Raw genomic sequence first — 26345 nt, 5'->3', positions numbered from 1 at the left:
AGATTTAAGATAACTATGAGAAGATGGTAATCTATTTATGATGTAGGTTGCACACAAGATGTATTCACCCCAGTATCTTACAGGTAATTTTGATTGGAATATGAGTGCCCTAGCAGTTTTTAGGAGATATTTCTGTTTTCTTTCCACTATCCTATTTTGTTGAGGTGTGTAAGGGCAGGTCTTTTGGTGAATGACGCCTTTGGATTGGAAAAACATATTTGCCTTTATACTGGTGAACTTTGAGCCATCATCAGATCTGATTGTTTTGACTTTTTTATTAAATTGTGTTTCAACCATAGAAATAAATATTTTTATGACTTGTAATGCATTGCTTTTGCATGAGAGAAGGTTAGTCCAAGTGGACCTACTGTAATCATTCACCAGTATAAGAAAGTATTTATAGTTGTCATGGGTTGCCACATGGTAAGGTTCCCATATGTCTATGTGTAGTACTTGGGAGATTTTTGAGGAAAAATTTATTTTCTAGGGAAATGGCAGTCTTCCCTGTCTGGACATTGGACAAATAGAATAAAGAAAGGGTTTCTTTGGAGGAAAAGAGATAGGGATAGAGGTAATCCCTCTCATTTTGACAAAGGGTATATGCCTAAGTATATTATGCCACAAAATATTTACATCATTATTAGATGATACACATGAATTCAAAATAAGATTTTTATTATTCAAACATGGAACATTTGTGGATAATGAACTATGTACAGATTAATCAATATGGCAGTGTGAGTTGTCTGTGCAGTGAGCCTTATTATAAAGGCAAGAGAGTGAATTGCTAACAGCATAACCTGAATACTTGCTTCTCAGACATTTTGGGCAGAGAAGGTACAACCCATCACAAGCCTTACCAATCTCCAGAGGCCTTTTCATTGAACGGGCGTGCAGAATACAAAGGTTATTAGTAAAGGCTACTATACTTCTGGGATTAACACTGGTTAGACCATAAATGAAAATTAGATTGTATTTCAAAGAAGGTACAAACATTACTTTATGTAAAATGATAGCAGGCACAAGTGTTACACTACTAATTTCTGTTACTTTCACTTTATATCTACGTGGTAGTACAATTAGGAGTCGATAGGGTAGTATTATGACATTGGTTAGTAGGAACTTATTGAAGGTCATATAGTTTGACGCCCGTGAGTCTAAAATCCAGGAATCAGTCTTGTTTTTGAGATATTGACACGACAATTTACCAAAATCTATAAAGGAAGTATAGACTATTAGACCTGTAAAGTTTACAGCCCCCTTGATAAGATTGGTGGCAGTTGCATTCTCTCCTCCATTTCCAGCTTGAAAGTGTTGGAGCGGAGTCAGGATCTGTCCATAGTGCTTATTTGACAGGCTGATGTTATGGTCTTCATTCAAATCGTTTTGTTCTTCTCCCGTGTTGGGTGGCATGTCAGAAGACTGATTTCCATATACATTAGCCACTATTCTCTTTCCTTTGTTAAAATTTTGGTTACGATTGAATCCCTGATTCTGGTTGAAATTGAATCCATGTTTCTGGTTGAAATGTTGGTTTGGATTATGATTTTGATTGCGAGGGTATCCAAAATTCTCAGAGTAGCCATGTAGTTTGAAACATTTATCCTTAACGTGCCCTAGCTTTTTGCAGTAATCACATATAGGTCTTCCCCTTCCTTGTCCACCATAGTTATTGTTGTTAGGTGAGTAGTTAGTCCTATAAGTGTTGGGCCTAGAACTGGCAACATTCATAGAGGTTGATTCAATGAATAACTGAGTGTGTGGCTTGATTTCCCTCTACTTCTCATCTTGTATTAGGAGAGAAAAAACTTGATCTAAGTTTGGTAATGGATTCATCATGAGGATGCTTCCTCGAATCACAGTGTAGGTTTCATTCAACCCCATAAGAAATTGTATTAGTCGCCTGCCCTGCTCAGCTTTGTAGATATTTTCCTTCGCACCACAGGTATAGTTGCAAGTGCATTGAGACTTTTTACTCAAGGTGCTCAATTCTTCCCGGAGCTTCTTCAATTTGGTGCAGTAGTTGGTAATGTTAAGATTTTCCTGAGATATATCGTTTATTTCTTTTTGGATTTGGTACAATCGAGCTCCACTCGTTTGCTCATACCTATCTTCTAGTTTGATCCACAACTCCATAGCATCATTTACATATCCAACACTGTCTGCGATCTCCTTTGACAAGGAATTAAGAATCCACGAAGTCACCATATCATCACATCGTTCTTATTGGCGGAATGTGAGTGACTGAGGATCTGGGCGCTTACATTCGCCATTTATAAACCCTAGTTTGTTTTTCAGTGATAGACCTCGCAACACATTGCGCCTACATGAACGATAACCAACACCACTGAAGGGAACAGAAACAAGCGTACCACAGGGATTATCCGACGGGTGCAAATACAATGGATCACCTGGATCGATTCTGGAATTTTCTGGAACTATGACATGCACATCTGTGCTAGCCTCATCGCTCAAACCATCAACAACCATTAGTGATTGAGGTTAATTGTGTGAGTATTACACTTTGGGAGAAAACGCCGCTTCTCCGACACTGAATTAGGGCAAAAATGAAACTGCTTTCAGCGATCGATCGATTTGGGGAAAAACTCAAAATTGACGGACACAGAGAGAAAGGATGATAGAGAGATGATAGATCGGAACGACGAGCTCTGATACCATGTCAATTTCTCAAGGCGAAGGCTGGTCCAAGCTTAGGTTGTGCAGCCATGGAGGTCGATGTAGGGAGAGGGAAAGAGAGAACAATCTAGAAGAAGGAGAAACAGAAAATGGGAAATGAAACCTCAAAATATTATTGGCATCTGTAAAGAGTATATATACACAGCCTAACTAATTAACTAAAACTAAATTTCTAGCCTAGGCACTTTACATCTAACTAGCCACTTTACATAATTAGACAATAATCTCAATAGTTTCTAGTTTTTTTAAAAAAAAAAATTCCTTGCAAAATATGAGTTTTCGTTTCCTTTCCTTATTTTTATTATTTCTCTTTCCTTATTTTTAGTTTTTCCTCTCTTGATTAAAATAATTTTTTTAATAATAGACTTATTCTTAGGTAGAGTTTTTACATAGTGTGAGTTCACAAATATTATGGTGAGGTTAGGCAAAATATTTGTTCGACTCGAGCTTCAAAAGTATCTTCAAGTTGGATTGGTAATTTTTTCTTCTTTAATCTTTGCTTTTTGGGGGGTTGTTTTTGGGCATGTTGGCTTCACATACTAATGAGTAATTGCTTCAAATAAGGATTGTGATATTTTATGTTCTTCAATTTATATATTATTATTTTATCTAATTAGCTCCATTGATCAATTTCTTTTCAATTAGTCCGCTTGTGTGGAACTAATAGCGCATCATTTGGCATCAAAGCAATCCCCAATAACACCTACTAGTATACGTACCCACGCGATGCGCGGATCGTATAAAAGGGAAAAAAATGATATAATAAGTCTATATTGCAGACTAAATTTAGTAATCACATTGAAAAGAATTAAACTAAAAAATAAATATTTGAATTTCATCGGATTGTATCTATGCCATGGACCATCAATTTTATGCACTCATGCAAAGGTGAAGGATAAAACTTGTCTCAAATTCAAAATAAAACAAATATAGATAATCAAGAAAAGAGCAGCCGTACATTTTCCTTTGGAGTGATTGAAATATCGTTCCTTCACAAAATAAGGACAATAAAAGCTTCTGGGTCAACTTATTCAAAACCCTTCCCATCGTTCGAATCATAATCAGTCACCGTTTCTGCTCCTGCTGAAAAAATCTTATTCTCATTGAATTTTGTATAAAATGATGTGTCTTGCACAAGGTGTCATACTTGTGCAGCTCCCAGCTAGCAATTACTGGCTTTTTGTTCAATATTTCAGCTACTTTCCCTGAATATCCCATTCCATCTTTTCCTGTTTTCACTTTAACATCTTTAACTTTAGCATCTTTTTCCCCAACATACCTTGTTGCACTCTTGCTCTATTCTGGAATGCTCTATTTTACAATTATACTGGTCTTCTCCTTAATCTCCCATGTTTTTAGGGCAACAAAGAACGGAATGGAAAAATATAATGTCTGCTCTGTCCTGAGGAAAAATAATTATTTGAAGTTTGAAAGAAAACATAACTCTTATATAAAATTGATAACATATATGCCTGAAGGAATGGTGGTATCCTGTACCAATATCATAATTGTCCTCGAACACAAACCTGAATTCAGTTTTTATTGCTTGCTTCAGTTTGTCAATCCATCTCGCACTAAATCACCACTAAAAATCTATGTCTTCCACTTCTCATTAAACATCTCATCATGAACTTATAATAAGTAAAAGTGATGAAGATTACATATTACCATAGTATTTATATGTCAATAAATTATTGAAAGTGATCACCACTGAGAATCTATGTCTTCTACTTCCCATTAAACATCTCATCATGAACTTATAATAAGCAAAAGTGATGAAAATTGCACATTACAGTTAGCTATAGCGACAGATTAGCAACAAAATTCGTAACTAATTTTAGTTATAAATCTATTATGAGAGGCACATGGAAAAGTTCATGAGTCCTCTTATCGTTATGCCTAGCACCAAGCAAATTAAACTACGGAATTATGAAAGTTGAGCAGCTGGTTTAGAGATGTGTACTATTATATGCCATGAAAATTTAAATGTTAATTTACATATAGACATGGTATTACTATAAATGCACAAAGATATCTACATCAATGCATAATTTGCTTGATCTGGGGAACCATTTACATAGAGTCAGATTTCTTTATAACAGACATTCACTATAAAAGTCAAGTTTTTTAAATCAATTTTCATGTTATATTATAATATTTGTTCTAAATAACAGCACTTCGTCAAAAAAATTGGAACAAATGAGGCTGTTATAAAGAGGTTTTACTGTGTATTATATGGTCAATTTGCTTCTCTACAAGGGGTTCACTTTCTCATTTGTTCTTAACAATTTGTTGTTGCACCACCAATACTGAAACTGGTTTATTTATCTCTGCAGCAGCAAGCATATCACCAACTGGTCCAAGTTCTGGTAAATCATTCCATTTATTAAGTCCTAATAATTGTTGTAGATCGTCGCGATGGCTCCTTCCGACCATTATAAGATCAAAGGCTTCTTCCATAGCACATGAGAACATGAGAATCTATGTCTTCCACTTCCCATTAAACATCTCATCATGAACTTATAATAAGCAAAAGTGAGGAAGATTGCACATTACAGTAATTTTTATAATGTGGCAAAAGAGGTGTTTGATAATAATTAGGCACTTAAAAGTTAAAATTTAATGCCTTCAAACCTACTAAAAGCGTTATAATACTTTCGTGAGAACAATTTGTGTTCACACAAAAATTAACAATTGCTAATCAATGGTATAAATTAAATTGTACATTGCATTGTAAAAGCTTAAATCTATTCAAAAATTTGACAGACCATGGCAGTTAAACTTATTTTACTTGTCTGTCAATGCTACATTTGCTATTCGACAAAAATAAAAAATGGTGCAACAAAATTTGGCAAACAATATACCTTTAATATGAGAATGATACTGGTATTTCCTCCGTTTCAAAGAAAAGGCCGATTAGCCAGCATTCGAGGGCCATAAGGTAGTTTACTTCTCATTGTGATAGAAAGAGATTTCTGCATAAAATATATATAACTAAGAAATATCGCTTATTGATTAAACTATAAATTATCAATGTTCCTTTTAAGATATCTCATAAGTTGATGAGTACAAAAAATATATATGAAAAGCATGTTATTGAAATACTATGGCTCCACTATGTCCAGTCAAACATTGCATGTTACCAATAATATTCTTGGTAATCTTTCTGTTCCAGTTAGTTTAGTCTTCATACACTGCATCTTTTTGGAATACACTGCATGTACATAATAAATTGTTGAATATATATATATATAAATAAGAAAAGAGCATTCTTACATTCTCGTAAAAGGTCTCAATCCAAAAATAGAGGAATACATCAGCGTCAAAACAGAATGCCATGTTTCTCAACATAAGTTGTCAAGTCCACCTTCCATAATACGACTAAACATATGTTCCTCCGAAATATTTAAAGGTCAAATTAGATTTATCCCAAAAAAATCGATAAATGTCGAAGGAAGTCACTATGAGGTTATTGATACAGTTATCTTCTTAATATTAACATAATTTTTCTCTGTAATATTGAGGCTTCAAAATTAGACAGTAGTAGTTAAATCAATTAATAGGGATGAATTTTTAATATATACATATATATTTGTCAATATAGATTCTTCTTTTATTATAACAAAAGTGTGCAAAGATATAGTTATGCCGGATACTCTTCATCATCTTTGTATTCTATGTTATTTTGTAACTGCCATGTCATGTGTAAGATTTATGAGCGTATATTGATCTAAGACAATTACTACTGCTACCTCTATTCCCCGGGTCATCTATAGGCATTGCTAGAGAAGTTATCCCCTTATTGCACACTCCACTTGTAGTCTATACACACATACTAAGTTGTCCATTCAGTTAAGACTTCAATAGAACACTGCTGGTCTTTTCAATTTATTGAAGGGCAGCCCGGTGCACTGAGCTCCCACTATGTGCGAGGTACGAACCGTAAACATTAGAGGACGGGACGTGCAACTTGAATCCATAATTCAATTCTTGGGAAAGAGCACTAAACAGTCTTGATTATTACAACATGATGATACAGTTTGTTAAAAGAACATCCAATCACAGATAGTATTTTGACTTATAGCCCTAAACTTACTACGCAACTATAAATATATTAAATAGATAATATTGTCACTCACACCAGACATAGGAAGAACTCTTTCTTCACTTTCGAAAGAATAATTTGTATTTTTGGAGGGTCCAATATGCCATGTCCTCATGTCTATAAAATATATTTTATATGCGTCATTAGTTGTATAACTAATAATAAACTTAACCAAATATTTTAATAAGAATAAATTATGGTAAAATATAAAAACATAAAATGCAAATTTTTAAAGGGGAAGACTTCAAAAATGTTCTTATATATATAAAATTTTGTTTTAAAGTAGAGCCAATTATGCACAACTTTCCTAATGGTCAGTGAACTGAGAACTTACGAACTATTAGAATAATAAATAGTATACTTCTCATTATTTGCCATGAGCAATTTTCTATATTACTTGGCACCTTTCCTCAAATAGAATGAAGAATTTGGAAACGACTAATATAGGCATGTATAACGTTTTACTCATATATTAAAAAAACCAAACTCCAATTCCCACCTCCCCTGAGCCTCAATTTTGCGATATCCCAATAAATAAATGAACTAAATCGAAGAAATATATACAATTAAAAGGAGAATATCTTCTCTACTTCTCTCACCTCTTCACTATTTCAACATCTAAGTAGAAATATGCATGTTGGTTACTGAACCGTGTCACAAGCCCATAGATTAATTCATGGTTACATTTCACTTAGCGTTTCTAAAACATTGTACTTCCCAAAGGATTTGTTTAAACATATATGTAAATGATCAATACTTCCTTAAAGATCAGCAAAAATTGCTAGTGCATCCAGTACACGAGACCAAAGGAATTCATGATTTTGGCTGTAAATTCAAGAATAAATCAATCATCTTAGAAGTTAGTCTCAGCACTTGACTATCGACTGGAAATAATCTACTCTTATACACTTTTCAACTTTTGAATTGGAACGTAATGCTAAGAACTCGATTACTGTTGAACTTTTCCAAGCAACCTCATTTGATCAAGTCCTTTTAGAAGCTAATTTATACGATAATTTTTTTACTCTTTTACATTAGATATTTCACTATAAAGACTTCATAACTTATACCTGAATTTTATATATCATCAGTATCGCCAAAATTATCTTTTTACCCATTTATATACAAAGTAGATCCACGATTATTAAATTTTTTATTCTAATGGTCTTATTACTTATAGCTTGCAACTACAAATATATATAATAGGTATTTAAGAGATGTTAGTGTAATCAAAGAACATACCTTTGGTTACAAAATATTTTTTGTAGTGTTTTTGATTCTGTTTGTGATATACCTTTTGTGATATCAGTTTGATGTGGAAAGTGATTTTTTTTATATTTTCCATGGAAAAGGATCCAAAAAGTTAGATTTAATATGCCCTTTGAGAGACATTGTCACATGAAAAGTGAGATTGTGGGAGTTCCAAAAAAAGATGACTTATGTTGAGAATTGAAAACGGTTTCCAAAGTAGCCTCTATCGAGTTATGAATAAAGCAGTTTTAGTTTCTACGGTTTGTATATATATATATATATATATATATATATATATATATATATATATATATATATATTTTTTTTGAAATTCAAATTCAAATACCAATTTTACCTAACTTAACTAAAATTAGCCTAAAATTACCACATGACATTTTCTTAATGCAACACTTGGCAAATTCTCATGGCTGACTTCTTTCTTTTTAATTAATAATAGATAATAGATAGATAGATTAGAGTAATTCCAAATCATATCACAAAGGATAAAACAACAAAAAAATATGTATTTAATCTGAGATTACAACTTAAGAAAACAAAATTTACTGTCCAATCAAACCGAGGACCCGTTTGTCCATAAGAAATTTTTATTTCTTTTTGAAAAAAAATTCAAACAATTGGTTATACATTGAAATGATTTTCTGAAGATGAGTTGGAAATTTGAAAAAGTGGCTTTTATCATATTTTCATGTAAAAATTCATTTTTCTTCGTAAAACTATAACAAATTTTCAAGTGAATTGTATATTCAAACACAATTTTGAATTTCAACTTTTTTTTCAACTTAACTCAATTTTTTTTAAAATTATATTTTTTTCGTGTCCAAGTCAATTAGAAAAACTCATTAGTTTTTCAATTTAATAAAAATAAAATAAAAATAAACTCAAGATGAATAAATTGTGAAGGCGACGAGTGAATGTCCAAACCTCTCTTCTCGTCGGCATCGGTCTCTGACGAAGCAACAGACTTCATTCATTCCACAGAAACCCTAGGTGAATACTAAACAGTTGCCTCAATTTCTCTGGCTGACTTAAATACAGCTGTCTCATTATTCAACTTAATTTCTGCTTCCTTTTTTTTTAAATGTATAGTTCCTTCTTTTTGTTGTTGCTGTAGCTATGTTTCGCTCTGGGAATGGAAGGGACGGCTTTTGAACGAGTGAGAAGCCCAGAAATATAATTTTGTATGTTTTACTAAATTTGTTGTATTCTGATTCCATGATTTGAAAACATTTTATAAACTAACAAATTTAGGAAAAAGGAGAGAAAAGAGAGAAGCACCCATGGATGTAGCTTAGCAATGGAGTAATCGAGGTGGCCTGAACACCACTATTATTGGGAAAAAATTAAAGAAGTGGAAGAAAGAAAATAAACATTGGAGAACCATAGTTCAAATCCTAGCAGATGCAAAAAGAACAATAGGTGGATTTCTTCCCATCTACCTAAGGTCATAAGCTTTAGTGGCAGAGTTTCCCGGTACCTCTTGGTGGGAAGTAATATATACCAATAATCAAGGAGCCGTATACTGGTCCGGACACCGCCTGCTCTTAAAAAAAAAGAAAGAAAAAAAAAACAGAGGAATGGTTGAATGAAGGAGGGAAGAGAAATACCCTCCATTTTAAACTCTAATGAGTGAAATTAGGGTTCTAACTGTGACTATTTCACTGTCTCCGGATGTGTGAGTCTCATTTCTTAATTTGTTCTGCTCTATCTTTGATGCGTTGCTTAAGTTTTTTCTTGCACAATTTTATCTTGTATCAGGATTGCAATGGACACTATTAAACATGAGAAAGTAAGGAGATTTGAGGAGTTTGTTGATCGCCGTCTGAAACCAGATCTTGTTCATGCAATTGCTGAACGGTTGTAACAAATATCTCATTCTAGTTTCCTCGGTTTTCCTGAAATCATTTTCTGTGTCATATATCTCTAATTACTTTCTTTCACACCATTTACTGCATTTCTATTCGATCCCTATCCTTGAATGACAAAGAAGTTTTTCGGCTGAACATTTCACTTTTCATATTAACAGACAAGGATCTTTGATGACCTATATTTAAAGTATATTCTAGTAGATTCCTATTATGGTGATTTCCTTAAACTTATTTAGCTTGCTCCTCCATCAATCAGAGTATAAATTATGGCTGATTTTGTAAAAACTCATTTTCCAGATTAATGGTCAAATTGTGCAGTAGAACGAGGAAAAACTAGGTGTTATTCTAGTCATGGTTAAATTTTGTTCATCAATTTGAGGCTTAATCCTGCAATGTTGTGTTAAAAAGTTTTAGCATCTTAATGTATGAAGGCGATGTGTCGGAATAAACTCTGCAATTAGCGAACTGATCAGTAGACAAATTACGCCTTATGGGGAACAGTGATGTCCAAACTGTTGCATAGAAAGTAATTGAATGGTTTATATCCAAAATACTAAAGTTACCTGCATATGATAAAAGATCTATACGTATTTAAGTTTAATTATCGTAACCAGGAGCTTCAAGCCCTTGAGTCTTCATCATACGAATTTGGCTAGTTCTTGCTGGCAGATGTAGGAAATACATGTTACTTGAGGAAATACCCAGGGAATCTTATTTTCTTTCATGCAAATAATCTTACGATGGCATAACTTGGTTTATTTTGTTTCCTTTCACTTGTTGGCTGCAGGGACAAGGTCTTTGAACAGCAAAAGATTTTGTATCCTTCCCTTGTATATAACACAGTTATGGAAATTTAGTTGGATCATTATTTCAGTCGTTTGGACTTTTTGATGTATTTACTTGCATGAATTAAATTGTTTAATTGTTTATCTGAAGTTTGACGTTGGAATGAGGTCTGTGCAGTTTTCTTAACCACCTTCTTTTAGCTCAGATTTAAGAAGCAATATAGAGAATTTGGAGAAAAACAGTGTAACTAATATGAGGACGCTGGTTAATCTTGGCTCTGAAGTATATATACAAGCTGATGTGTAAGTCTTTGTTAGCTTTATTTTAATGTTGGAAGCAATTTTCTGAGAAAAATAAATCAAAAGCAAGTGATGTCTGCTATCATTTGAACATGCTCGACAGGCCAGATACAACGCGCATATTTGTCGATGTCGGACTTGGATTTCATGTAGAGTTCACTTGGTCGGAAGCTCTAAAGTATATATCAGCAAGGGAGGAGAAATTAGCCGGGTACTTCTAACTTGTGATTCCACCGTTAGTGTTTTATTTTAGTTTGAGGGCATAAATTTAGTTACAGTTTCTTTCAAAATCTAGATGATTGTGTAAAGTATAACTTGGTTACATGATAAATCCGTCTTCTGTTCTTAAGATTTGGAGAAGAATTGATGATGATAAAATACAAGAATTCAATGAATTGGTCATCTTAATAATAGATCAAATCCCTCATGGAGTTTCTCCTTATGATGTATAGTGAGGATCTCTTTTTTACTGATAAGAAATAGGTTGGATCTTTTTCCTAAAACCAATTACCGGTAAGTGAGTCACTTGAATAAATGGAGATGGGGAAGTTTGCAGAATTCTGAGATTTGTACAGTACAGTTAAAGCTACATTTCATGAATAACCAGCTTTAAAGTTTACTGACAGCATAATTCAACTAATAGCATATATCAAGGATAAAATAAAAGAAGTTCACTTGAGATGGTTCGGCCATGTCCTGCGTTGCTAGCCCCTAGTCCTATCAGTTGAATAGCCCAAGCTCCTTAAGAGCACCGGTTCATGGGTGCGAAATAATGTTGAGTGAAGGTGTTAAAATGGGACGAGATAAACCTAAAATCACAAGGAAGTTGTCTTGGAAGGCTTACTGTCTCTTGAAATACATGCAGACTTAGTGAAACACGGGTTCACTTTTTGCATCATTTCTTCCTTTGCGAGAGCGTCCCCGTGTAATTATTGCCTTCAGCCCAGCAATCCATACCTCAGCTTCATCCTTGTCTTTACAGATCTACACAGAATTATCATTAGAGTTGTAGAATTTTTTTTAAGACTATGTTGTAGAAATCAAAATGCTCATTTTTTCTACAGGAAAAAAAATATTTATTTTTGAGGAGACAAATCAGAAACCTACCAAGTCCAAAGATCTGTCATTACAGATGAGAGAAAATGATTGATACTCCTTTTCAGGTCGAGGATACGGCTGGAATATTGCCTAAGGAGGAGAAAAATTAAAGCTGTTTTGGTTAGCCACTTGAAACTAAAGCTCCAGAGCAAGAAGTAATATATAATCACACAGAATAAGGATCTAAATTTGGCAAGAAGTAAGAAAAGAAAAAGCCTCGTGAACTATAAATGAACAATCTTTACAAGTCAATCATAGAGCACATCATCTCCTTTAAGTTTTTGGTTGCTCCCTCTGTTCCTCCATCATCCTAGAGTTTGGTCCACTTTACTACACCAACCACCCTTTGAGAAAAACATGAAAAGCAAATAGAAAGAAAAGAGGAACAATAGACATTGCCATTTTCGGAAAGTTAACAAAACTACAGTCCTACTGTCTCTCCTTGGAAGCGCTCGTAGAAGGAAAATTGAGGGAGAAAATTTCCTTTATTAGGGAAGAAAGGTGGGAATAGTCAAACTCACAGTTCTCTGTCCAGGAATAATCCTTGAAACATGACACAGTTCAAGCTGTTTTTCTTCTTTGCCGTGATACCATACCAACGCAGATTCGTCCTGATACATATCCAAGAAAGCCCTTAGTGATGCGGTATAAATACAACTTGTAATCAAGTTTCCAAGCAAGTAAAGGAAAAAACTAGTACTTATTGAAATGCATATTCAACGGATAATCAAAAAATCCCCGAGGGCGAGCTTGTGCACTATTCAGAACTCTGTGGATAATACAAAAATCTATTTCTCTTCTCTCCCTCGCTTTCAACTCTTTGTGCACGGTGTACACAAAATGCTTGTATCTGTGCCTTTGCCCGATCTCACATCTGCTATGGTGCCAAAGCTATCCTAAATGTAAAAGGAGACTGCTTAATTGCATCATAAAGATCAATAAAATTAGATGGTCAATTTATTCTCTATGCAAATAAGGGAGTCCTGAACATCAAACAATTTCTATCCTTTGACAAAATGTTCATATAAGGATGAATGTCAGCAAAGACATAATGCCGAGCTTTTGAACTTCTGTAGTATCATACAAACGTTACTAATCACTTCCAATGAGATCACTAATTTCAATATGTCCTTTTGCAGACTGAAGACGTTAAGAACTTAAACGCCTAGATACTGTATTATGTCCTCCAGCATGCATTTTAACCCCATGAACCACAAAGGAAAATAATATATTGAAAATGAATAACTAAAGAACTCACATTAGAAAGACGAAAAGGACAGAACTTGGGTTTTCCTCTGCGCCCATACTTCAGCAGATTTACTCCTTTCTTAAGCGCTGCAATGGCCTTCAAATGAAACAAAGCCAAGAAGAAAAGATAACAAGCAGAAAACAGTTAAGCTTAATATCTACATGCAGGGCAATAAATACATTCATTTTGCATTCCCTAAATCTAGAACCTCATAATTACTCTCAGAGGCAGAGGGAGCCTCTATGCTATAGTCTTAACTGAACTCCATATTTTTGATGCAGAACTCCATATATATATATATATGTGTGTGTGTGTGTGTGTGTGTGTGTGTGTGTGTGTGTGTTAGGTGTGTATGCAGAGGCGGACCTTGGATGTGAAGGTGGCAGGGGCACATGAGCGAAATGCTCAACTAGTGCTCCCATTGGACTTTTGATCTTAAGTGTTCCAAGCAAAACATATGACCATTTTTTCAACATATATACAATTATATATTCAGAATTTTTGCCGAAGTTAATGGGGTCCAGTGACCCCTCTTCTACAAGCATAGGCCCGCCTCTGTACGTATGTATGTATATAGATGTGGGTGAAAGATAGGACACAATGAATAAAAAGATCTATATAGGCGATGCCAATCAGTTGGGAAATATTCATGTTCGTATGTTTTATTTTAGATCCTATGCTTCCTAGGTCTCCTTTAGCCTTGTCAGAGATCTATATGCTAGTAGAAATATATAGAGAACTTTTGGTACTTTTTATTTTGGCTGAATACATATGCTGCCCCTTAAACTTGTCAGTAAATTCCACATAGACACTTTAACTTAAGGTGTAACCTATTGAACACTTGAACTAAGCTAAAAATATGTCAATTGAACACCTTTTTCAACTCAGGAGAAACATCAGAATGCGTGAGATTCACAGCAGTTGTCATGGCAAAGTGACAAATAAAAAGAAGACACATCAGCAACAAGTAAAAATTAATGCCCGATGACTGGGGTTGGTCTCCTACTCCGGCAAGAGCACAATATGCACAAAAAACTGTCTTTGCGTTAACAAATTCAATTGAAATCACGATTGGCGGCAAAATCAAAACAGCTGGAAATTGACGCCTGTCCTAAAACAAGTATAGAGAAATCACTATCCTCGGCCGAGGGTCTACCGTAAATAGCCTTCTATTTTCATAAGGTAGGGGTAAGGTATGCGTAAACGCTACCCTTCCCAGACCACACTTGTGGGATTACACTGGGTTTGTTGTTGTTGTTACTATCCTCCGATGAGGACTTTTTTTCTTCAGCTTTGACAGACGCCCTTTTATGAATGATCAAAATAACACGTATTCCACCAAAAACACATACGAGGTTTGAGCTAGAAGAAAGAATGCCCACAGTGGGTTGACTTTGAGTTAAAGTTTGACATTGCGTTTCAGTTTTGTCCGCGACTGGCGTTACAACGAAGGAGACGGTTTCTTCCACCATTTCTCTGGCTGTGACGACCGTTACTTGCATCTTCTCTCCATGTTCCCTTCGTGCTATTTTTTGTTTTAGTATTCTCTGATTTTCTCTCTCTTTTGTGTCCGTATTTAAGGTTCTATAATTCATGAAGTGGGGTTTTTCATGACTTTCAACGTAGAGAGGTTTCTAGGTGAGAGTCATAGGGAAGACAAGTTTTGAGATACTGCAAGTTACAAGATACGTGGGCTGAAAATGAATTATACAATAATTTTAAAGGAAAATTCAACATTCAACATTCAACTTTTTCTCTTTTTCTTCTTTAGAATTTAAAATCATCCATAATTCACTTATGCACTTGTTATGGTTTGGTGGCTAGATTTTTATAGATTTTCCAAGTGATTTAGCGGTTGTAAAAGCGGGTTATATTACCGGAAAAAATGGCTTTCGTTGATGTTGGATTTTCCGGCCGAAGAATGAATTAGGGGGACAGGAAGAATGTAGTGAGAGAGGAAAACCTAGTACATCTCTGGATAAAAAAGTGAATTCAGGAAAATATGAAGCATACTCACTCTCTCAAAGGAGGTGAAAAACACTCACTGTGCCATAACAGCACATTATGTTCGATTGACACTTTTTTAGATTAGTTCAAGTGTTCAATAGGTCACACCTTTAGTTAAAGTGTCTTAGTGAAATTTTCTGCCAAGTTTAAGGGGCTGCATATGTATTCAGCCTTTTATTTTTATTTTGTATAACATTGGCTCGAGATGAGTTTAAATTGAGAATCATGATCCGTGAGAATTCATATAGCCGATTCCTACTTATTTGGGGCTGAGATGTAATTATTGTTTGTATCATTCAACTAACTGGCTGCAATTCATTTTGTTCAATCTATGTTTTTGTTTTCAAACTCGTCTAAGCTTTAACCAGACTGCTATGGATGAAAAAGATAAGAATACCGAATTTTCGGTTGTAAATTTCAGTGTCTAATTCTTACTGTTGCATTCAAAAATAACAAGTGTCTAATCAGGTCAGATGTTTGTTTTTCTTTTCCTATCCACATCCTCTCCATTTTACTTTTGAGCCTCTTGGTATTGGAGCCAGCTGGTTCAACTCTTGTTGGTTTGTTTTGGGGTCGAGGTGAGGTGAGGGGAGGAGTTATGTGTTTGAGCTTTTCACACTCAAGGAAGAGAATAACCTTCTCCGACATGTTTTATGACTTCATTTTTCCATGTTCAAGCGGAAATGCTCTGGCGAGCATTATTTTAAGTCATCTTTCTTGCCTTACACTGAATGTTGATTTTTTTTTCAATTAAATGTGCAGGCAAATAGAGGAATATACACGTCTAATTGCATCAATTAAGGCCCAGATCAAGATGGTATGTGGGTTAATTTTTCTCCTTTCCTTCTTCCTAATAAACATGTGCTTCGGAGCTCTCAAGGACGCACATAATATCAAGTTGTGAGAGATAAACCGGAGCTTTCTTTTATGTTCCTGATGAAATTACACTAACTGGTGCATATTTTGTGAAAAAACTTGAATGCAGGTTCATGAAGGGATACGTGAGCTGCTCCAGCTTCCGGCAGAGCCAGCTTACTAAGGTGTACATGTTATAAATTGGTTAAGGAGAGGGGATTTACAGAGACGAGGACCACCAAAAAGTGAAAAATGAAGTCTAAGCTAATTCTCTATCCATCAAAATGGTGGATGTGCAAATGTTCTATAAAGGACTTCTCTATCTGTTCCTTTAAAAAAGATCATCTGTGGAAGAGGAGGGGTGATTGATTAAAATTTCCATCAGTTTTTTTAGAAGTTTTGGATACTGCATTAGGTATCAGAACGACTGGAATTGGAACCATACAACCTATTTGACTAATATATTTGAGGTCAATGCTAATGCCTAACTGTGTGTCTCTATGAAGGTTTTATATTGTTGAGATACAATAACATGGACATTTTCAATTTGCATTTTTTTTCCAAATAAATTAGAGCAAAAAGTTTGGTCTTCCATGGAAAATTGTCGACAAGGCAGGATCAGTAATTTTTCTTCCTACATGTGAAAAGTTCCTTCCATCGGTACTCTATTTAATTGTCTACATGTGAAAAGTTCCTTCCTTCGGTACTCTATTTAATTGTTTTCATAGTTACTTGTTTAAACACTTTGTAATAAAAAATTCCCCCCTAAAAAGGAACTCCGGTATCCTATATTTATCAAATTGCCTTTAATAAAACGGTTAATAGAAGTAATACCAAAACTATGTTACAATCGAACTGCTGTTATATCACGAGATTAAGAGTCCGTTTGGACATAATAATTTTTTCACTAACTTTTTTTCCAAAACAACATTTGGATATAAAATTTTCAATTTTCATTTGAAGATAAATTTTAGAATTTTTCGAAAATTTGCACAAAAATTCAAAAGCAATTCAAAATTATATTCATGTCTAAACATAACTTTAATTTTCAAATATCATTTTTACTTTTTTTTGTGAATTTTACAATTCTTATGTCCAAACGCCCACTAACTATCGCGCTTGTGAGCACGTGATTTTTGTTTTTCACGAAAATTACTCCAAAAGAAAAATCAAAATAAAACAAAATGTCATCTGTGTACAATTTTGAGAATTTGCGTGACATTTTGGTAATTATTTTGTCCGTAAATGTTTACCTTATTTTAGTTATTTAAAAATACAAAAAATATAGGTCGCATGCATACTTAAGATTTAATTGTGCATTTAGGAATCAATTAAACCATAATTTTGGTTTTCAAGGGGGAAATCACAAAAAATATGCATTTTTATTCTAATTGTCGTCATCATGTGATTTTTTTTATTAAACGTTTTAATTTGTGTGTTAATTATTGTTGAATGTTAATTAATATTTGTGTAGTTTAATTTTGGTTTTAATTTAATTAGGAATTTTTATTTAAATTAAAAGAATGAAAGGGGAGGAAAATACCGGATTTGGACCAAAAAATCCATTTGAAAATCAGGCCCAATTCGTTACACTGACCCAGTCCATGACCTGGGTTTCCAAACGACGTCATTTAGATGTATTTGATCTGAGCCGTTCATCTCACTTCATCTAACGGCTCCAGGCTTTCCCAGTTACCCGACCCACTGGTACCCGGATCGACCCATTCCCAACACTAAACCAAACGACGCCGTCCCCCTAAGTGCAAAGATCAAGGCCGTTGATCACCAATGATCCAATGGCCGAAATTCAACTCCCCCATCCCGTATATAAACCCCCCTCTTTTACCCCACGCCCCCTAAACCGAACCCCCCCTTTTACCTTCGTCTCCAAACCTCGGAGACCAAACAAACCCTCCGCCTTCAACCACCATGCACCGCCCACCGGAAATCGCCTCACGACGGTTCCGGTGGTCCAAACAACCCCATCTTCACACCATAGAACCCTCTCACCCTCCTCTTTCTGAATCTATCTTTTATTGTCCTCGAATCCCAGTAGTATGTCTCGAATATCAGATCGAAAAATCAGCCAAGGACCTTAGTTCACCCGATGACCCCCAAATTAACATCCTTAGATCATCTAACCACCCCCAATCCAACACCAGTACCCGTTTGCATCGAATCATCTTCGAGCTTCTCGAATCCTTGTTTGAAGATTCGAGCAAAGCCCGGACATACCCCAATCCACCCTAAACTCACACCCTGGCATCCCCTGACCTCCCTCGTACCTGAAACACACTGGTTTCCTTTCAAACCTGGTTGGAACCGTTCGAACCCTAAAATCGAACCAAGAACCCTAGAAAACCAAAAGTTGGAATCAGTCTGAAGGGGAGAAATTTGGGTGTCCAATGGACCTTAGTCGAAGTGTTCTCAGTTGAGAACACTCGATTAAGGTCCCTTCGACCTCAAAAGATTCGAGTCAAGTGTTCAACCTGGGTTCGTCTAGTCTTGTATTTGTTTAAGGTACTTCTTTCCTCCTCTCTTGTTCTTTGTGTTACGTCTAATTGTTGTTTAGGTGGTTATAATTTAGCCTCGTTTGATTGATCCCATTTTGCCCCATCAGACCTTTTATTGGATCCAATTTTATTATCATTTCTGCTTATTGTCATTTGTTGTATGCTGTAATGTGTTGTCGATTAGTCTGATATGTTTGAATGATAGAGTAGCATGATAATTAGTCTAATGTTTAGTTCATTCTTGGTTGTGACCCCTCCTGCCTCGTTTGTGTTCTGAATGGTAATATTTGAGTTCAGATTTGAGCCTGTGGTTGTTTTCAGTTCATTGAGCTGAATTTATGGTTCGTTTGTTCAACCTGAATTAGTCAACCCCCTTTTTGAAACTCTGCTGGTTGTTCCCTACTTTTGCACTCCAAATCTGTTTAGGGCATATGCTGGTCAGGTTGATCTCAGTCCATCTTGTTTTGCTGAGTTTAAATATGATTGTTTCCCCATTTATAGTTAGTTCAATATATGCTGCCCTGAACTTTTAGGTTTCATTCTAAATGCCATCTGATTTAGTATCTTGAATTACTAGCTGATTTGAATTGGTTGTAGCTGTTGTAACTAGTTGGATTCAGTTTAGTTAATGAGTAGGTTTGAATAGGTTGTTGATCAAAGTCTGTATCCAGCACTTAAGGGGTTTGGGGTAGGACAGTGAATCACAGGGGTTTCAGGGGTAATTTGGGGATTTCAAAACTTGGAAAAAGAGGGTTAACTTGAGTGGACTGTCAGGAAGTACAAATGTACCATTAATCTAATGCATTTGTTTAAATAAAGTTGGGAACAAAAGATAATAGTATGGGGGAGGTTTTGTTGGGGAGTGATTAAATAAATGTTGCCCATAATCTTTGAATTAAAAATAGGATAGGATAAGTGTAGTGGGGAACAAAACATACAATAGTGGGCAAAAGAAGGAGGAAGGGGCAGAATATTTTTCTGATTTTAGTTTTTGAGTGCTCTTAAGAGCTGGAGTGTGGGATCTTTTGACATATATACAGAGCCACTGATAGGCAGCAAGGGGGGAGGAAGAGAAAAAAAAAGAAAAGAAAAAGAACATAGAGAGAGAACTTAGGAGAGAGTGGACATATTTTTTTCTAGATTTTGAGAGCTGTGAGCTGTATCTATCAGGCCTTCCTTTTAATGTCTTGAAACATCAGTAAACTACTGTTGTCTCGTACCTATCTCCCTTTTGCTTTGACTGTGAAGCCTGTGATTGCATTTTGGTTTTGCTGGGTTTTCAATTGTTCGCTCTTGAGTTTGCTGGGTTTATTTGCTACTGCTTCCATTGGTTATAGCTGAATCTTTTTCACTTGGATTTATTCTGCTTATTGTTACTGCTACTGTTGTTGTTGTTATTTGCGGAACACTACTGTTGCTTCACTGATCTTCCTCTTCTTTCCTTGCTTTCCAAATACCAGGTACACAAAACTGAATACACTGGTACATCTTGTAAGCTACTCGAAGCATGAACACAAAAAAATGGGAAAGATTTGAATCTGTAGTTTAATGTAGTTTTTTCTTTCTTTTATTGTCTGTATTTAGAACATTCTATGCACTGCCCATGTAAACTCTGGTTACATACTGAATCTCATTTGTATATATGTTAGCTAGTTGCCTTAACTAGAATCAGGTGGTTGTTGTTTATGTATAACATGGGCATTATCCTATAGCAGTTTAAGTTGTAAACTCCTTCCCCGTAGGCTTTTAGTTTAAATGGACTAACAGTTGTAGTTGTAACATTCTGCTAGTTCAATTTGTTCGATTAAACATCATGTTCCAAATACATATCAGGCCTTAGGTGATTACTCAATAGTTCAAACTATTTTAGTTAACAACTTGTTCATCTAAATTCGTAAAAAAAAAACGGGTTTCATTGGGAATCACTTTCATTTCGGGTTCTTAAAGTTTGAACATGTGTAGAATCATTTGGCTAAGCCCATCATCTGAATAAGGATGACACATGTCCAGTTTTACTCCTTATACATTGGACCTAGGCCCATAATTGTTAACCGACTGCCCTTATTGTATTGTCTTCAGATTTAACGACTCACTTTCGAAACTCAACTATAATAACTCGTGAGCATATAAATAAGCTAGAACTCTTTTCTTTCATTGTAGAGACGAACGAAATAGAAAACATAGTCACTATAGGTAGATCCTTTTAAAACAAAAATGAGGCGTGTCTCGCCAAATAAAAGTGCAAATTGCAGGGCCCTCAATAATTGGTCATAGTAAAATACTTAGAATTTGGGATGGATTGTTTAGTGAATTTCACTGCCTTCCCCAAAGATAATTACGCGTTAGACTCTTTAGGCGCGATTTAATTAAATTACATTCTTAAATTCGGGTGCGCATTTATGCGACCCAAATCCAAATCTCAACGGAGTCGGAATGTATTAACAACCACGGGCGCATTGATTGTGACGTGGTTCGAAATGCATTTTCACGACGTTGCAATTCCATAAAAAATAAATAATAATAAAAGCGGTTTAAACCTAATAAAAGCACACAAGTTATAACATGTATTAAAATCAGATATTTAGCCATTATAACAATTTAAGCGACCGTGCTAGAACCACGGGATCCGTGGGTGCCTAACACCTTCCCTCGGGTCAACAAAATTCTTTACTTAGAATTTCTGGTTCGCAGACTTCATTTGGAAAGTCGAAAATTTCCTCGATTTGGGATTCAAGATAAACCGGTGACTTGGGACACCAAAAACCAAACCTTTCCCAAGTGGCGACTCTGAAATAAATAAATAAATCCATTTCGAATATTGTCACTTAAATTGGAAAAACTCCCTCACGCATTTATCCTTCGGGGTAGGCACGCAAAAAAAAGGTGTGACAGCTCTGGCGACTCTGGTGGGGATACAACCCAGAATCTCTTGTTCAGGGTTTAGAATTCGAGCTTAGAATAATTGTTATATTTGGCTTCATTATCTGATCTTTATTACATGTTTGGGCATAACGTGCTCAAATGTTGCCTTTTACCGCTTTGATATTATCTGAATTGTATATAAACTGTGCCGAAACCCTTCTCTTCTTACCTCCGGGGAGGAGCTTGCTGGTCAAGACTCCCTATTCTGTTAGTGTCAATACCTGAAATAAGAAAGAGGCCGGACAAGTTACAAAGCCGGACGATCCCGTGGGTCCACGGTACGTAGCCCCTCCTCGACTCAAGTTGTCCGCTCGGGTACACAGTCTAGAACAAATACCCAGGTTACGAACCTAGAATAACTCAGCTTCATGCCGGATCCCTAGTAGGAACGTTTGTTTGCATCATGTGCATTTGACCTTGGAGACTCAACACAAGGGTTGGGTCTGTCTAGGACAGGTACCTAAATTAAAAAAGACCATCTCGCTGCATCTTGTTTGTTTTGCACATTTATTTGCTGCAGACTTGCATGTTGACCGGTTTCTGAAAATACTTATTGAAAAAAAAACAAAAAAACAAAAAAAAGTAGTTTTCAAACTCAAAAAAAAATGGTTTCCTCCTTTCTAATATCTTTCATACAAAAAAAAAATCAAAACAAAATAAGAAAAAGAGAATCAATATATATATATATATATATATATATATATATATATATATATATAAAGACTTTCCTTCTTTAAAAGTCTTTCTTTCGTAAATGTCATAGAATTAAAAAATTAAAGTCCAAAAATATTTTTATTTTTCTTTAGAAGTACTTTTGTAAATTTAAAAATAAAACAAAAAAAAAACTTTATTCTTTTTCCAAAAAAAAGGGAGTTAGTTTACTTACTTTATTCATGATCGTCCGAACTACGCCGGTTTGATTCTCACAGGGCGTGAGATACGTAGGCAACCCTCATCAGGGCCAACCTCCCCTTTTTCAGAAATAGCCAAAATGTCAGAATTTTAATTTCATCATAAATGAGTCGGGTGATGCCGCTTTTGTCAAATGTAGCCGAATATTCCCGAAAGGGACGCGCCAGAAGGCTGACTTTGCATAAACAACCGTTTTTGGTCATTTTTTTTGAATTGTGACCAATTTGCCCAACAACCTTAGAATCCTCGTCCCCGAGGCTCTGTGAGGCCGTGTTCCCAATGTCGGGCCACTATTTTGAAAAAAAAGAGTGATAAATAAATCAAGTGATGTTGTTTTGTCAAAACAGTCAAATGTTCCCGAAAGGGACGGCGGAAGGCTGACTTTGCATAAACGGCCACTTTCGATTATCCTTTAGAGTTTTTGATCGGTTGACCCTCACAGCCTTAAAATCTTCATCCCCGAAGTGCTGAAAGGCCGTGTTCGAAAAATCAGATCTTTTTTTTAAAATATAGTCAAATCATTTTTGAGTCAAATCATTTTTGCTTAAATCACCTTAATAAATGTGCAGGATGAGCACAATGCAAAATGAACACTTTTCGATAATGACTAAGGTCCCTATCAAGTTGCGGCTATGGTGGGATGATCTAGGTGTTAAAGGGCAAGATGAGGTCAAGAAATATCTGAAAGGTCTCACGGGTTTATTGGAAATCCAGTCTCGGGGAGATATCATAAGAGCTTTGGTCACCTACTGGGACCCGGCATACAACGTCTTCCACTTCTTCGATTTTGAACTCACCCCGACGCTGGAGGAAATAGCCGGGTACATCGGAAATGCTGAAGTTCCATTAAGGCAAAAATACCTGGTCGCCCCAAGAGTTGTCACTGTGCATCGGTTACTAGATTCATTAAAGATACCCAGGACGGTCCATAACCCAGATTTGGCCGCAGGCTTCTGTAATCCGCGCTTCATATACGACAGATATGGTCATGTAGGAGGATTCAACAATCTGGGTAACAAATTATGCAGCAAAGGTAACCGTCAAAAGTGGGATGAGCATAGACAAGTGGCTTTCATGATGACGTTTTTGGGCCTCTTGGTGTTCCCAAGGAAAGACGGAAACATTGATTTGAAAATATCCGGGGTCGTCAGTACTTTGCTCACTCAAAATGAAAGCACTCTCGCGCCTATGGTAGTATCTGATATCTTTCGAGCTCTCACAGCCTGCAAAGCCGGAGGGAATTTTTTCGAGGGAGTAATTAAATACTAGTTAAGTCAAAACAAAAAACAAAAAAGAAAAGAAATAAAGAAAGCAAGAGAAAAGTCACGTGCAACAAAGCCCATAAAGGGCTCTTGACAATTAGCACGCAAAAGGCGTAAGCCTTAGGAAAATTTAAAACAAAGCTCGACATTCTGTTGCCCAACAAAAAACAGAAGCGGCGTTAGCAAAATACTTACATAGGCAACGAAAATTCTAGGGTTCTTTACAAATCACTAATTCTTAAACTCAGGTATGTGAAATTCCCTACTATCAATTACCCCATAGTAGTAATAGGTAAGAATTGAATAGTTAATTCTTTTCTTTCTCTGTATCACCATCAAATTTAATGTTTGGATATGAAACTTTGGAATCAAATAAAACGCACTAGTTGTTGTAGAATCAATTGTTTGGCGGGTACAAATTGGACTGGGGTCTACGTATTGGCTCAAGGAGTATTGAGGTGAGTTGATACAATTCTTTACTAAAGTGGTTTAACTCACAAAAGCACGCATACAAAGTGTTTGATGAATTGCTTAAAAGAGTTTAAATTTACTTAATTGGAGCAAGTGAGTACCTATTAACTTAAAATTGTTCTAGCAAAAGTTTAGACGATTTATTATGATATACGTGCATAAATTTTCAGATTTTTGTGTTATTCTTATATGTTATTTTCAGGTTGAAAATTTATGAAGAAGCAAGAATCTTTAGGAATACTTTTACATGTTTATTTCATTCTTATATCATACTTTACATTTAAGGATACCAGCATGAGCATGTACATGATGTTCTATAAAGAAAAGATCTAGACTTGAAAAGTCACAAGAAGATGTTTTAGAAAGAATATTTTTGGGAGTATCCTTTATTTTGAGAAGGGATCATCGTCCAGGCCGAGGGTTCTGACCAAGGCGTTGACTTCCTGAAACTACTTGTGCCAAAGTAGGGAGCATACGAGCCGAGGGTCTTGTTGCTGAGAATTTACTTACCTATGCTAAACTATGATATATGGGCGTTGAGAACCATGAAGCGAGTGACACCTCGTGGATTGGGACTATTCGATCAGGTTGGGATCGAACCCGTGCCGATCACACGGTGACTGAGACAGAATTAAGTCAGGATAGTTGGAACTCCCAAGGTATAAAGAGAAGTAATTTTTTTTAGAAAGAGAAAAGAATTTCTTTTAGAATATTCATAAACTGCTATTATGCAATTATTTTAGAACTATTCTTATAAGCTTTATGTTTTACATGCATTTAGAACCTTTGCTCATAATGTATATGTTATTAAAGTTTCACCCCCGTTGTTGATACTCATGGAGTACAACGGATGGTACTGACATTCTCTTTTGGGAACCTACGTTGGTCTGCGGTACAACATAGGAACCGATTTTGCAGGCGAGCAGGCTACGGGTTAGGACTTCCTTCTCTTCCAGTGCTATTGGTGAGCTCCACTTTTGTTTGTGGAGTATTCCATAGAGTTATCTTTATTTAGTTATTTCTTTGTTTACTTAGAGAACTTGCTAACTTGACAAGAGGGGTTGCTCTGATGGTAAGCAACCCCTACTTCCAACCGAGAGGTTGTGAGTTCGAGTCTCCCCAAGAGCAAGGTGGGAAGTTCTTGGAGGGAAGGATGCCGGGGGTCTATTTGGAAACAGTCTCTCTACCCTAGGGTAGGGGTAAGGTCTGCGTACACACTACCCTCCCCAGACCCCACTAAGTGGGATTATACTGGGTTGTTGTTGTTGTTGTTGTTGTTGTTGTTGTTAGGAAATCTCATGTCCTGAGCATTGCGTCAGTTTATCAGTAGAGGCTTCATACTCATAGACACATGAAAGACAAGATGAACAGAAGACAACTCAATGGGTAGCGCTAGCTTATAAGCCACATTTCCGTTAATTTCTAGAATTTCATAAGGCCCGATAAATCTAGGACTAAGTTTCCCTTTCTTACCAAACCTCATAACTCCTTTTATTGGTAAAACTTTCAAAAACACCTTATCACCAACCATGAACTCTAACTCATGATGCCTCTTGTCAGAATAAGACTTTTGACGACTCTGAGTCGCTTTAAGTCTTTCTCTAATTAGCTGAACTTTCTCCAAAGCCTCACAAACAAACTCTGGACCAATCAACGACACCTCTGCTGGTTCAAACCAACCCACTGGATACCTACATCTCCGCCCATACAACGCTTCATAAGGAGCCATACCAATGTTGGCTTGATAGTTGTTATTGTAAGAAAATTCTATAAGTGGCAAGTGATCATCCCAATTACCTCCAAAATCTATAACACACGCACACAACATATCTTCGAGAGTCTGAATGGTCCTTTCTGCCTGGTCATCGGTCTGTAGATGGAAAGCGGTGCTTAAATTGACCTTAGTACCTAATCTTTTCTGAAATGCCTACCAAAAATGCGCCGTGAACTGAGGGCCTCTGTCAGATATGATTGAAACTGGAGTATCATGCAATCGGACTATTTCTTTGATGTACAACTACGCATACTGCTC

General features: G+C 35.8%; 1 protein-coding gene across 3 annotated transcripts; it reads left to right on the top strand.

Annotated features, from left to right (window-relative positions):
• Positions 1 to 8937: 8937 nt before the first annotated feature.
• Positions 8938 to 16785, top strand: LOC104242363 (uncharacterized). 3 transcript variants are annotated; one of them, XM_009797398.2, is made up of 8 exons: positions 8938 to 9061; positions 9186 to 9252; positions 9830 to 9928; positions 10727 to 10756; positions 10926 to 11027; positions 11128 to 11235; positions 16141 to 16195; positions 16364 to 16785. In XM_009797398.2, exons 3-8 carry the CDS (start codon positions 9837 to 9839, stop codon positions 16415 to 16417), a joined length of 441 nt encoding a protein of 146 aa, XP_009795700.1. In that variant the 5' UTR covers positions 8938 to 9061; positions 9186 to 9252; positions 9830 to 9836; the 3' UTR covers positions 16418 to 16785. The 3 variants fall into 3 exon arrangements, with proteins under 3 accessions (XP_009795700.1, XP_009795703.1, XP_009795702.1); XM_009797400.2 differs by having other exon boundaries at positions 8975 to 9061; positions 9186 to 9227; XM_009797401.2 differs by lacking the exon at positions 9186 to 9252 and having other exon boundaries at positions 8969 to 9061.
• Positions 16786 to 26345: the final 9560 nt, after the last annotated feature.

The sequence above is a fragment of the Nicotiana sylvestris genome, chromosome 10 (assembly GCF_000393655.2).
Source record: "Nicotiana sylvestris chromosome 10, ASM39365v2, whole genome shotgun sequence".
Lineage (NCBI taxonomy): Eukaryota > Viridiplantae > Streptophyta > Magnoliopsida > Solanales > Solanaceae > Nicotiana > Nicotiana sylvestris.
The sequence above is the reverse complement of the archived record's forward strand: the minus strand, read 5'-3'. Positions and strand labels throughout refer to the sequence as shown.